Source organism: Puma concolor, chromosome C2, assembly GCF_028749965.1.
Source record: "Puma concolor isolate L17-30 chromosome C2, mPumCon1.1.hap2, whole genome shotgun sequence".
NCBI lineage: Eukaryota > Metazoa > Chordata > Mammalia > Carnivora > Felidae > Puma > Puma concolor.
The window spans coordinates 94,196,562-94,211,475 of record NC_141675.1 but is presented as its reverse complement, the minus strand read 5'-3'; the positions used below and the strand labels follow the sequence as shown (position 1 = coordinate 94,211,475).

The 14,914-nt window shown below is 39.0% G+C and overlaps 1 protein-coding gene across 2 annotated transcripts; it reads right to left on the bottom strand.

Moving 5' to 3' along the window:
* Positions 1–5,585: 5,585 nt before the first annotated feature.
* Positions 5,586–14,388, bottom strand: COX17 (cytochrome c oxidase copper chaperone COX17). 2 transcript variants are annotated; one of them, XR_003222621.2, is made up of 4 exons: positions 14,190–14,388; positions 11,913–12,001; positions 8,860–8,912; positions 5,586–6,674 (listed from the first exon to the last, which is right to left on the bottom strand). XR_003222621.2 is itself a non-coding variant. In XM_025913120.2 (3 exons), the coding sequence occupies exons 1-2, from the start codon at positions 14,294–14,296 to the stop codon at positions 11,917–11,919; spliced, it is 192 nt and encodes a 63-aa protein (XP_025768905.1). In that variant the 5' UTR covers positions 14,297–14,387; the 3' UTR covers positions 5,586–6,674; positions 11,913–11,916. The 2 variants fall into 2 exon arrangements, 1 of the variants encoding a protein (XP_025768905.1); XM_025913120.2 differs by lacking the exon at positions 8,860–8,912 and having other exon boundaries at positions 14,190–14,387.
* Positions 14,389–14,914: the final 526 nt, after the last annotated feature.

The window sequence follows — 14,914 nt, the reverse complement described above, 5'->3', positions numbered from 1 at the left end:
GAAATTGTCAAATATGCTGAGGAGTGGAACTTTTTAGCTCAACAAATATTTACTGGGCCCCTGCTATGAGCCAAGCACTCAGAGAATCAGATTCCTAAGAGCTTTCACTCAATCAAGAGAAAGACACTTGAAAAAACAACGGCAATTCAGTGTTGGGAACAATAACTGAGTTAAGTTTAAAGAGAGGTGGCTGCCTAGAAGGAAACATTGGGTACAGGAAAGAATACATACGAGCTAATGCTGGGTTTGAGGCACAGGCATTGAATTAACCAGGTAGGTAGAGGGAGAAGAGCATCTCTAGTGGTCAGAACAGCAGAGGTAGAGCCGTGGAGTTGTGAAAATGCATGGCATGTTAAAGGAAGCCCGTTTTTTCTTTTCTTTTCTTTTTTTTTTTTAAATTAAAATCGCTTGACCAACCAATGTGTACCTTACTCCCTTCTTTCTAAAGTTGAGGGGGGGAAATCAGTGGTAAAGGAAAAGAGCTAGAGAGTGCCTGGAGAAGGAAAGGCCCTGCCCCAGTCCTCCTCTCAGCGATGACTTGGATGTCATTTGAGCAGCAGAGTGTGGGGATTTCCATACACTGCTTTTATGTCACCTGCCTGCCTCCCAACCAACCACTGACTTCGGCAAGCAGCAGCTGCTCATCCCTCCACCTTAGTCACGCACCCAGAGCTGCCAGGGCCGCCGTCCCTGCCAGCTATGAGCCAGGAAATCAGAAGCAGGAAAGAAGAAGCAACCAGGGCCCTGCCCAAGATAACATTTCAAAGCAGGTCGTCTTTCTCGGCATGCCTGACCGATGGGCTGGCCCTGACCCTTTAAAGAGACAGACGGACCCACTGACTGTTATTCTCAGCCTGCCTTGTCAGTCCACATACGTGCTCATCTGAGCAGAGGATGCTACCATCTATCAAGCAGTCATTGTTTCCTCATGTCACGCCATGACACCTTTCTTTTTTAAATGGAAGAAACAAACTCTGAGAGGTTAAGGAAGGTCAAAGAGCTAGCATGTCAACTACAGGGCAGGTCATTTGAGTTGTATGTTCTCTGTGTTGTCCCACCTTGCCAAGTACGTTTGGGAATTTATATGCTATGGGGGATTTTAGCATGCTGCTGGTGGTGTGGCCTCACTGGTACATAAGCCCCAGAGGCTGTCACGATAGTGATATTGTTGCCTGAAGGACGGAACCTATGATGGGAATACGACAATGCAAAGTTGTGTCTTGTTTGTTTTTAAATCCAGATGACTGAAGAGGGAAAACATTTTGTGTCAAAATGGTATGTTCTTATAAGGAAATCCATAAATATGCGGGTGGAAGCACAGAAGAAAATATTGGGGGAGAATAAAAGGAAACAAACAGAAGTCACACATTTATGGTATTGATTCAATCCCATAAGCATTTATTTAGGGCAAAGTATGTACACCAAGCACAGGGGATATAAAGATGAGCAAGACAATTGTCACCTTCAGGGAACTTTTGGTATGATGAGGAAGAGTGACCCAGAAATAACTGCAATCCAATAAAATAAGTGTATTTGGGGTTCAAAGGAAACCCAAAGGATTGGGGAGAAAGGATTCAGAAAAAACATCACAGGGAAGGTGACATTTAAGCTGGTCTAAAAAGATGACTAGGTGTTCCCCCAACTAGGGGAGGGCATTCCGGGAAGGGAGAACAGAATGTGAAGTCAAGTCCAGAAGTAAAACAAAAATACACGGCATATTCTGGTAACAGAGTATAGCCTGCTTTAGGTGAATCAAAAGGAACAGCAGGACACGAGGTGGGAGAGGCAGGCTGGGGCCAGATTATGAAGTCAGCTGGCTAAACTGTCCCTCCCAGTGTGGCAGTGAACCATGGCTGGTGTGTGAACGGTTACTGTCCCATGATGACATAAGGGAAGAAACAGAGAGAATTTAGACATTTTTATAGCAATTTGACAGAGAAAATGGCCATTAAATTCAATAAAAACTTTGGGCTTGCATAATGTATGGGTTTTTTAAGTGTATTCCCACCCGCCTCCATCTCCTTAGTAGTGGTTGTTAATTGGAAAATATTAAACCACATACACTTTGAAAAACACTGAGCTTGAAATTAACATTTTCCTAATATATATTAAAACAGAACACAGGCATGATGTAGGCTTTAGACACACACTGCCAACGCGACCTTGGGCAGACACCACCGATTGTCTATCCGATAGCCATTCCCCATTTTTCCTTAGTTTATGGAACTGTGATCTTGCTTGGGCAATATGTTAAAGAAAGGTGGGCTTCTCCCCCACTTGCCAGGGCTTGAAATAAGGCTGGTCAAAGCCAAGGACGATATCCCATTCCCCTTGATGGCAACTGGTTTACGTGTAGGCGTGTGACAAATGGGATATAAAAGGAAGAGCATGTAGGAGCTTCTGGGGGAAAAGTATACTTCCTGACAGACAGTAAGAAGTCCTGCTACCTTTTATCCTGGCTTGAATATACTTGTGCAGTGATGTAATGCTTGGAGCTACCATGAGATATGATAGCCATGAGATATGATATACTTAAGGATGAGGATAAAGAGCTGAAAGATAGAATAAACCAGTTCTCAAAAGTATGACTGAGCCACTATCTCAAATCTGGAACTTTCAACCTCCAGACTTCATGACAGGAAGTAAACTGCACTTACTGCTTAAGCGCTTAGTTAGGTGTTTTGGTATCTGCAGTTGAATGCTTTTAGATTCAGATCTCCCTTAAGATCTCCAAAAGGACTACTCTTCAGGAAAGTTCTCTGAACATCTGCTGATTGTTTTATTCTATGAAAACTGAACATTACACAACTTATTGTGTTCTACTAATACTTTTCTGTCAAAAATTTGAGTAAACTAGGAGAGGAAATGCTCCTTCAAACTCAATTTGACCATTCAGAATGACTCGGTTAAGTGAACAAGATGGTTTAGTGGAAAATTGGTTGCCTACTCAAAATCCACTTATCACTTCCTCCTTGTTACAGAATTCCAGTTTTGTGCTGATATCTAATTATTATATATGAATCCATGGGCGGGAGTGGGGCAGGGATCCCGTTTAAGTCGATCAGCATAAGGCATTCTGTTGGCAACTATTATTAGTCTATAAAAATGCACATAACCTAATTTGGCTCAGACTTTAAAAAAAAAAAAATCATGCCTTGGGAATGGCTTCTTTCTTCTGCTGGACTTGAATAAAAAAGCACATGATTTCTTCAGTCCTGGAAGCTCTGAGATGAAAATACTTGAGTCTTGGATGGTATCATTGAACCTATGATATTGTTTCATCTAGAGCTTGTCCTAACTCTGGACTTCTAGTCATATGAGTTTCCCTTGATGAGGATTTTCTATTACTTGATTTCAAAATCACCATGATGCACACAGATGGAACTACCAGCTAGCTAGTTTTTGATACCTAAAGAAACCCTGGGTAGTCACACATGCACTCTTTTTAGGAAAGCTTCTTGGAATAGTCATCATAGTACTATTTAACTTTATATATTTGTAGTTTATATACATGTATCTACTAGATTATAACTCTTTGACAGTGAGGACCATGTCTTACTAACCTTTGTTCATTATTTAGCACATAGTTAGCATATTATTATGTCCTCAATAAATGTCGAGTCAAATAGCCCCTCATCTCCTTGAGGACAAGATGTATGTCTGATTCACACATGAGTATTCAATATCTAGGGCAGTTCCCTATATATAATACAATTTCACTAAATATGTACTGAATGAATAAATGAATTTATAACTATGAATAGGTTTATATTAGTTGGTACAGGAGAGAACATTGGGCTTGACCTCTACTCACCAAGACTCACATCCCAGGTCACCAGCTGTTTGACCACAGCAATTTCCTTAAACTGAGTACCTCACTCACTCACTTGTAAAATTTTTCCAACAGCCTTACATCACACCAATGAAAGGTATAGTTATCCTAAGGTAAGCCCTGCTTAGGGTCATAGTCCCATTCTCATCAACCTTCCAGTCAAATGTTAAGGTTAGAAAAAAAGAAATGGTTAGAAAGAATGGTGTGACTGTGTCTGTATTAAGAGTTTGGGAATTACTGTGAATAGCAGGGGTTTAGCAAAGATGTATGTCAGAATGTTGTGGTCACCTACTAGGAAGTGAAGTGCTTCATTTTTCAAATTACTGTGGTAACATCTCTTACTTTTATTAGTACCAAAATGCTGTGCATAATCTTTGGGAAGGCTTAAGCATTAGGGAAGGATGGGCAGAAGGTCTTGTGAGATGGATTTCTAACTGTGGCAGATGTCAAGAAGTGCTTTAGTTCCTTTACATATCGTGTGAGCATATCAAACTGGCAAAAGCTGAAAAAAATTAGCCTTGCTAAGAACTTAGGGAAATGGGCACCCTCAGATACATAGGTGCAAATGGGTATAACCTTTCTAGAGATCAGGCAGGCAGTACTCATCCAAAACGAAAACACGTGGAGCCTCTGGTCTATCCTTAGCTAAGTGATTGCTTAAGGATTTGTAAAGGATTCCCTATGGAAACTTCCAATGCATATTATGGAGCAGCCAAAAAAAAAAAAAAAAAGTAAAAGTATATACATGCAGAAAGAGATGAAAGGCAAGGTCACTAAAAAACAGTCCTATTGTAGACTAGTGGGATTTCAGGTGATTTCTTCTTTTCTTCCTTACATGTTTCCATAAAACCAACCAATGAAACAAAATACAAAAGAAAAAACAAACAAAACAAATAATTTAGGCATCAGGTTTAGGTCCTGTTCAACACTGATGCTCAATTTCGTGAATGCTATTGGACATTTAGCAAGCATTCTACAAAACATTTGTTTAATAAATGAATGCACAAACAATAGGGAATTGGTTAAATTATTCTAAACTCAGAATGGATTCGTACATAGCCAATACAAATCATATTTTAGGACTATATTACAGGCTGGTAAAATTATCAAGGAGAAAAAGAAACTAATATTATGATTTTATTAAAAGTAAATAGCATAGAAAAATGACCTAATTTTTTATTTTAAAAAATGTGTAAATGCCTAGGAAAAGCCTGGAAGAGCATACAGCAAAAATTAACACTGGATGGTAAGTCTGTATTTTCTCCCTTTTTGTAGTTCAGGACATATTCAAGCAGAATCTGGATGACCATCTGCCAAGGACTGGTGTTGGATGGAAGCTGATTTTTATCTTAGGAGTCCAAGATTCTATTTTTCACCTAGCAGAATGCTCTGAAAGCTATGAAGTACTTACTAAAAGTATTATATCCAAATATTCAGGTGAAAACATGAGTAGAGAATCAAAAAATTAGAGAATGTTAATAACACTAAATGCTACTGTGCCAAATGCTTTATATACACCATTTTAATTAGTGCTCACAATCTTGCACATTACTACACTTTTTTAAGTTTATTTATTTTGAGAGCAAGAGCACATGAGTGGGGGAGGGGCAGAGAGAGAGGAGAGAGGGAATCCCCAGCAGGCTCTGCGATGTCAGTGCAGAGGCTGACGCAAGGCTCAATCTCACAAACCATGAGATCATGACCTGAGCTGAAACCAAGAAGATGCTTAACTGACTGAGCCACCCAGACGCCCCTTTCAGATGAGGGAAACAGATCCAAAGAGGTTGTGACCTGCTTGAGATGACACAGCCAGTTGTTGAACCTAAGTCTGTTATACTTCAAAGCCATGCTTAATTAACTAGAAGGAATCCTAAAGAATACCTTAATTCAGCTCCTTTATAAAAGAGGCAATTTTCCCATCATAGAATGACATATGAACACTACATATTCTCTTATGTTCTTTAGTATCTTTTGTTGTTGAAATATGAAACTCAACTTACTAATAGGCAGAATATGGCCAATTTCTTCATTAGCCCATAAGCAGCTTCTAGAACCACAGGGTTGCTATAGCAAGCAAACCAAACTCCATGTTCTATCCCAGGCATTATTATAGCAGAGCACTGAGCTAATTTCACTGATGACTTATTTGTTCTAGTCAAGCCTCTGACCTGGGCGAGCTTTTAATCAATAAGAGACAACTGTCTGGCCAGTAGGCATTAAACTATGATCCCCTAGTCTATCTTAAAATGTAACTAGACATCTACAGATTAATTATGCCAAACAGTTGAGATCTTCTGAGCCAAGGAATCCTAATGTGATCCAAAATCTAAGCGAGTAACTTTCCCAAAAGACAGACTAGTAAAGAATAATAATAATGATCTAAAATATTAAGATTGAAGGCTTGTCCAGTTCTTGCTTTTAAGTAAGTTAAAAATAAAAAACAAAATGTTGAATGAGATGATATGGGTACCGTACTCATTCTGAATTGGTAAAGGGTTATTTCCTTACTTCTATGCACCTCATTTTGGAGGTTTCACTGAATGAGATCAGGATCTGCTTTCTCGTTACAACTAAAATCTAGAGTTCCCAGAATGACACAAGAACATAAGAAATTAATATTACAGGATTTTTTTTATACTATATCCTTTAAGAAAAATAAATGCCATGTGAGGACGTGAGGAACACAAAAAGAGACACACTTGAAGATTTCTGACCAGAGATAATTTCCTTTTTCTAAAAATAAGTTATAAATACTTTTTCCATTTATCAAAGTTCCACAAATTCCCAAAATTACTGAATCTTCTTCATTCTTCAGGAATTATTCATTCACAGAGTAAACCACCTACAAAAAAAAATTATATTAGAAAATTAGATTTTAAACATCATGCCAGACCTATGGAATTAGGGAATTAAGACCAGTAGAAATGAATGCCTCAGCCAAGTACTATTAACCAATTGCCACAATAATTCTAAACCAGTCATGAAATAAAAGACACAGAGTCTTAAATTCTAGTTTTGCCTAAAAAGCCTCACTGAAACTGTTCAATCCATTTTTTCATCTTTAGAAGTCTGTTAAAGTAAAAACTATACATATTTATTTATTTACTCAAAAATATCGTCCCAAAAAGTCCAGAGCAGTGTATTTTTACAGATATTCAAGAGAAGAGACTTTGCAAACCCTTCGTTGCTGATTCAAGTATGTTTGGCAAAGATCCACGAAGTGGATAGCAAAAGGTCAGTTCTGTATACAAGGTGCTTCCTGTGGAAAGTTACTCACTTTATCCCCAGGGCAAAATAAGGGTAATGTTTTGAATCCACTTAGAAATCAGAAAGGGAGAGTAGGAGAGGATAGGGTTGCTGGTCTAAGTCAATCACTACCATGCTTCTCTCCAAACAGTTCTCACCCACCCTCACCCCCAATCCCTATCCCAGAAGGCAGAGAGAACAATGCTTCAAAAAGTAATTTGGGCTAGCCAATTCTTCAAGTCCAATGAAAGTGCTTCCTTCATCTAGCCAGTATTATTCCCAGTATGTGGTTTAGAAAACATAAGCCTGATCAACAACACAAACATCTAACCTGTTTTCTAAAAGGCTAAAAGGAAGAATACACTTAAGGAAGGGTTTGAGCAGGAAAGATAACCAAAAATGAAGCCACTCAACATTGTAAGAGACAGCAGTCCACAGCACTGTTACCTCTTTTGCCACTAACTATATCTCAGGAGGGGCTACTCCTGAAAGCTTCTGATGTCAACCTCTTGGTTATATATCTGGGTGTAAAGTCCTTGACAGAAGAGACCTTTCTCATGCTGGCATTTTCTAGGTATTAAACAAACAATAAATATCTATTGAATAAATAAATGTTTAAATAGCAAGGAAGGACACTTTTGCTGGATTTTGTTGGAACCATATTTTCATACATAATCAGTTGTATGTGTGTATATGAAATCAGCATATTTTAAGCATACTTTAACCAAATATTAAGTTCTGTTAAATAGTAAATACTGAGTATCCCCACTGCCTGGTGCTAGTCCTTTCATTTCTTTCAATGATTTTAGCACCCAAACTGGGTTCTCAAGGTTCCTTCTAACTCCTAAAGGCAGAAAAACAGACACTAGCTGTTAATGTTCCTCTTTAACATTTCTAAGTAGGTTCTAGGTTCCTCTAGTTTTTCTTTCAGTAAAAGAAATAGTCCTAAGATAAAAGAAAGTGTTTAGAATCACCACCATCATCCACTTATTTTTCCTTAAGAGCAGTTTTCAAGTCACTGCCTTTGCTACTATTAAATCTTTAGATAGTTTATACTTAGCAATATCCCTGCTACTTCTTCAGTTTAAGCCAATGGTTCCTTAAGAAGGGTCCACCTGAAAATTATCTAGGAGTTTGAGTCAACAGGAGATCAGGGCCCAGGGCTTGTGAATTTTGGAAAACAGTCCTCAGGTGATTACAAAGTGCACCTCTGGCTGAATGTAGCCCACATTTATATTAACTCCCAATCTACTAAATTCAAGGTACAATTAACACCTGTCTTATTTAGGCTATAACATTAAAATCTACAAAGGTTTTTGAAGGAAGGAACTTTCATGATCATTATTGGGAAGATCTAGGTTTGCAAAAATATTTTTCCTTTAAAGCTATCATCAGAAAAATGTGGTCTAATAGTCTAAAAGATATCAATTTAGTTCGGTTTATCTTATAACAATGTAGATAGTGTTGGATTTTACAGCCAATGACCTGGTTATTGAGTTATATATACCTACACATTTCAGCAACAGGTCTTTCTAATTTGCATTCATAATAAAGTTTTAGGATTGAAGATCAAGACTATGTGCAGTCCTAAAAATGAGTAGGCTGGTAACCAGACCTCATTAAGTGCAAGGAATGAAGTGTAAAGCATCCATGCTTTGGAGAACATAAAAGACCTAGACTCTAGTTTTAATTCCACCAGCTACCCATTCTTAACTTGGACAAGTCTTTTTTTGACTTCACTTTTTGTCCATTTCCCAATGGGGGTTGGGGAAATAGGATACCTGGGACCAAAGCAGATCCAAACACCTGTTCCTCTTCCAAAAGCAGTAGTATGCTGAAAATGAAAACATGACATCTGAATTCTAAGAGAAGCCCTACATGGATTCAGATTGTTCTTGCCATAATTGGGATTCAAAAACACATAATCAGGTCATATAACCAACAGACCTCAATTGGATGTCTGCTATCCACAACTCCCAACATATGGGCTATTCCGTTCTGGCTTCTATTTGATAGTTTACAAATCCTATTTGTACACCTGTCATTTAATCATCACAATGACTCTTTGAAGTAAACTAAGGTTAAGAAAGTTAAGGACTTGCCCAAGACCACACAATCAGTTAAACATCAGGTTTTCTAAGTCCAAAGCTCTTGCATTTTCTTTTACACACAAATGAAGTACACAGGTATCCCTCTCACTTTGACCCAATAATATAAAGAAAACTATGATATTTTCTAGTCCTTGTGAATTTGTGCTAATTATGACAACAGTTGTAGCACTTTTGTGGTAGACATGAAGTCCAAGAGATGCTTCTGATGCTCCTAAAATTAGCATTTTTAAAAATCACCCTTTTTATCAAGACAGGCTTGGCATTAGCACCAACACTTTATACAACTGCTTAGGAAAAGAGTAAGAATATAAACAAGGAAACCGTGTGCAAATGTTGAGATTCCAGGTCTTTAAAAATAATCAATAGGTATAATTATACTTTTAAAGAACACCCCCTCCCCCCCACACACACCCAAACTTACTTATTTTACAAAATGATTCACTATGGAATTTCTTTAAATAACCATGTAATCTAAAAGCCACTTAAGTATGTCATGTACACACAGAGTAGATATACCATACTAAATATAAAAATCACAAAATATGTTATGGGTCTTTTTATAAATTAAAAAAGTGAAATCCACAGAGGTTTAATGTATTGATGAATGTTAAATGTAGCTGAAGCAAAATACATGCTAAGCTAGACAATCAAAATTAAGCCTCAGGACTTTCAGCCTAGACTATTTTCTACTACATAGTGATACTTCTTATCAGCTTGGAACAGGTTCCTTATCTGTCCTTTTTTTACAGCTCAATGAGTAAGACTAGCTATGTATGAAATTCTAAAGAGGCAGTAGAGAGGTGAAAGAGAAAGAAACCAGGCTATTACTGTTATATTAGTATGTGACTTTGACATTATCTCTCAGCTATTATTAAGTTAAAACTGGCAATGTGATATGGATGTTGGGCAGTGGAAGGGGTGGGCAAAAAGCAGAGGGAATCTGCCTGGAGACACGAGGTTGCAGATCTGATCCTGCAACTTACCTTGGAAGTCATTCCATATCTATAGGCCTTAGTTCCTCATTTATTTATTCATTTAATTAATATTCCTCTGTTGAACACCTACTATGTGACAGGCAAAATTATAGGTCCTGGGAATATGACAGTGAGTAAAGCAGAAAATTCTTTTTTTTTTTCTATTAGAAAACCAGTATGTTCTGAAATTTTTTATTTATTTATTTTTTAATTTAAATTTTAGTTAACATACAGTGCAATACTGGTTTCAGGAGAATTCAGTGCTTCATCACTTACATACAATAGCCAGTGCTCATGACAACAAATGCCCTCCTTAGTACCCATGTTTTAAAAAATGTTTATTGATTTATTTTGAGAGAGACAGAGAGAGAATGAGCAAGCAGAGGAAGGGCAGAGAGAGGGAGAGAGAGAATCCCAAACATGTTCTGAGTTGTTCCCCATAGAGCAGGACTCAGGGCTCCATCTCATAAACTGTGAGATCATGACCTAAGCCAAAGTCAAGAGTCAGATGCTCAACTGATGGAGCCACCCAGGCACCCCAAGCAGAAAATTCTTCTCAGAGCTTACATTGTAGTCGCAGTAAAACAATGCAGATAATAAATACATACCTAATATACAGGCAGTGATGTTAAGAGTAGCCACTGGCCCTATGTGGCTATTAAAATTAAAATTAAATAAAACTAAAAATTCAGTTCTTCAGTTTTACTACCACATTTTAAGGGCTCAGTAGCCACATAGGGCTAGTGGCTACCAGAGTGGAGAGTGAAGGTACAGAATATTTTCATTATCACAGCAAGTTCTACTGGATAGTGCTGGGACAGAGTGATGGGGAAGGGATGTTATTTCAGATGGGAGTGTTAAGTGAAAGCATCTCTAATAAGGAGACTATGGGACAGAGAACTAGGAATGGGTTAAGTTGCTATCTGAAGAATGAGTTCCAAACAAAAGATCATTTATCTGTGGTATTGCTGTATACACATAACTTAAAGTCCCTTTCAGCATTAAAATTTGGATTCAAAGTTCTTTTAAAAAATGGTCTGTTGGGGCGCCTGGGTGGCGCAGTCGGATAAGCGTCCGACTTCAGCCAGGTCACGATCTCGCGGTCCGTGAGTTCGAGCCCCGCGTCAGGCTCTGGGCTGATGGCTCGGAGCCTGGAGCCTGTTTCCGATTCTGTGTCTCCCTCTCTCTCTGCCCCTCCCCCGTTCATGCTCTGTCTCTCTCTGTCCCAAAAATAAATAAACGTTGAAAAAAAAAAAATTAAAAAAAAAAAATGGTCTGAGGTTTTAGTATTATTAGAAGCATGGTACAAAAGAAATAGCAATAATTCTATTTTTCTTTTGCAGAAAGCAATGCTTCCATGTACTGCCTACTCCCTATTTAAAAGACCCACATCAGAAACAAGGAATGAAGAATATTTTCCTTTTAGTTCCTTTAAGTCAGACAACTGAATATTTTGAACTTCCAAAACCATTATTCCTTCTGACTCTAACATAACTCTAAAGGCTTTTATCGAGCCCCTTTTTGAAAGATACATTCTCCCCTCCTTAAATCCACTGAATGATTCTCAACTTATTAGCATCATTTACTCCCTACATTAGAAACTGAAAATTATTTTTTAAGTATACTTAAGCATCCAGGTGAATTACCTTTTGAATAGAATGTTCTCTGGTGACTGCTAAATCTATAAAGCACAAATTTGAAGCAATAACCCTATGTATTATCTTCCCAATCAGAAAGTATCATGCTCACCATTTCATATCTTAAATCCTAGGGCTCTCATGCATTCCTTGTGGGCCTCAATTAGGTGTCCACAGTGCTCTTCTCCTTTCTCAATGATGCTATAAAACAAAATGTACTTGTTATCTAACAAAGTAGGCATTAGTACATTAATAGTAAATATGCATGACAGTGACGGGGAATGAGGCAGAACATGGATCTGATGGAATGTAGTTGGAGTTAAAGAAATAATTATGCATATCAAATATTGCCTCTAGTTCATATCAAAGGAACAATACAGTTCTCTAATGAAATTGATCATCTGAATACAATACTTATGTTAAAAAAATTTTTTTAGGGGCGCCTGGGTGGCTCAGTCGGTTAAGCGCCGACTTCGGCTCAGGTCATGATCTCGCGGTCCGTGAGTTCGAGCCCCGCATCGGGCTCTGTGCTGACAGCTCAGAGCCTGGAGCCTGTTTCGGATTCTGTGTGTCTCTCTCTGGCCCTCCCCCGTTCATGCTCTGTCTCTCTCTGTCTCAAAAATAAATAAACGTTAAAAAAAATTAAAAAAAAATTTTTTAATGTTTATTCATTTTTGAGAGACAGAGCATGAACGGGAGAGGAGCAGAGAGGGAGGCAGACAGAATTGGAAGCAGGCTCCAGGCTCTGAGCTGTTAGTACAGAGCTCCAAGCGGGGCAAACCCACCAACCTCAGATCACGGCAAAGCTTAACCAACCGAGCCACTCAGGTGCCCCTGAATACAATACTTAAGTTAAATGAAGGACAGAGAGAGGAATTGAATTTTTTGCCTATCACAGAGGAATTAAATCTTTTATTCTGCTCTACATTCAAACAGACCTAAATAAATCTCCTTCTAATCATAATACACCCAACAACATAAACGGCAAGATCTATCAGGCAACAGCAAGCAGCCTGATGAGCCTCCCTCACAATGATCAAAGAACTTTTTACACTAAGTAAAATCTAGGATCACACAGCTTTTTATTTCTAGGGCCTGAAAATGTAATTTTAGCAAAGATCAAATTAAGTCAAATTTAATTACAGGAAAAAATTGACTCCTGACTATAGATATTTTGGCATAGTGGTCTGAGACAATTAATGCAAAAGCAATTTGAAGGATAGGATCTCCTTCTTTAGAGATCCAAATCCTATATATCCTTCAATTGCGCAATGAATAGCTCATTCATTACAAATGAATGAATGTTTGGTGAAGATAACAGCTAGTATTCCCTGATCATTTTTTGAATACTGTGTAAGACCTGTATCATTAAACCTTACAGGAATCCTAGAGGCAGACACACTTTTATTAGGCCCATTTTAGACATAGGAAGCAGGTGTGTTAAATAATTTACTCAAAGTCGCAAAGTTGGTGGACCAGATTCAAACCTTGACTCTGGATTCCAAGTTCTTAGTCATGACACATTACTAGCTTTAGATTCAATAAGCACTTACTGTTAACTATGAAAGCAATTTCAGTATCAGATTGTAGTCTTTCAATTCTCCCTTCACAGTATTATTTGAGAAGTACTGAGTATTAATAAAAAGGACTGCTTTCCTATAACTCTTAACTCCATTATGCCACTTGTGATTATTTTATGTGGGGCAAAAAAGAGGGAGAGGTTTACAATTCACATTTTCTGAGCATTCCCCCTAATGAGATTTGTTCCACAACAGAGGTTGTATAGAATGAGAACAAACAAAACCTTTTGTGGGTTGACAGGAATTCAGATGTGCTATCCTGAATACTGTCACCTATGTCAGACTGTCTGATTTTTCATTCACCTACCCGGGAGTGGGGGGATAGGGGGGAGGTAAGGGGAACTCTTCAGTACTTTAAGAAATGTACCGGGTCCCACTATGCCAAAATTTTACCAGAAAATTTTACTCTTTTGTCTTGCCAAATCTTCCATCACAGCCCATACATACCACGTGGTAATACCAATCATTAGTATCTCCACTACCTATAAGCTTCTTTAAATCAAGTAGCATCTTTACGTCTTTAGTAGACCTAGGGCAGTGCTTGACACAGAAACAGATGCTCAAAAACCCTATGAGTGAGTGTGCGAAGCGAGCCCGGTTCAATCTGACCTCTCTCCTAACCTTTCATCCATCTTTCGGGGCTGGGCTACGGGCTCAGTCAACAGACAGAGTACTGGGTCCTCTAACTCTCAAAACTGCAGCACGGCAAAGCTCGGACCAGTGAAAGCCCAAGGCCGGGCAGGGCACAGAGGTACCGGAAGGCAGCGCATGGGGCCTGCCCGCCGCTCCCTCCCCATTTGCGCACTGACCAAGCATCGCGCGCCTTCTTGGTCTCCGGACAGGCGCAGCAGGGCTTCAGAGGCTTCTTCTCCTGTGACTCAGCCGGGGCAGGGCTTGCGGCCGCCAGACCTGGCATCTTGCAAGCCTACAGCAGCAACTAGCACAGCCACCCTAAACTCTCCCAGGCTCGGCGAACGCCGATTTGCCTTCAGTCACTTCCGGCAGTGGCTCTACCAGGGACAGGAAGTCCTGCCTCTCTCAGACGGAGGGGGAGTTAGGAGGGGGAGAAAAAAAGATTTAAAATGGCGCGTGCGCAGAGAGGCTAAATGAAGGGCGCTTCTTTCGCGCAGGCGCAGGGGCGGGATGAAAGGGCAAAGAATTTGTCAATCAACTTGGGGAAGACTGGAAGAAGGGGAAAGTAGTGAGATGGTAACTCATATCTCTTAACCTCTCAATCTACCAATGGAAAACTGAAGCCCAAGAAGGTGAGATGACTTGTCCACCCTAAACAAAAGAAACACGAGTGAAAGCCAGTTTCCCTTGAGTGACAGATTAGTTCCACATATTTCATGCTCGAGTTATTATCTGCCTTCTCCTCCCTCCCCGCCCCCACCTCCATCTCTTTTGTTCTGGTTTAGTTAAAAATGATCAGCAAAGAGCTTTGAACAATCCAATCCACAAATGTGAGGGGAAAATTCTAATAACTCATACCATACCCAGTACACTATTTTATAGTTCCCTTTCTAACTGATTT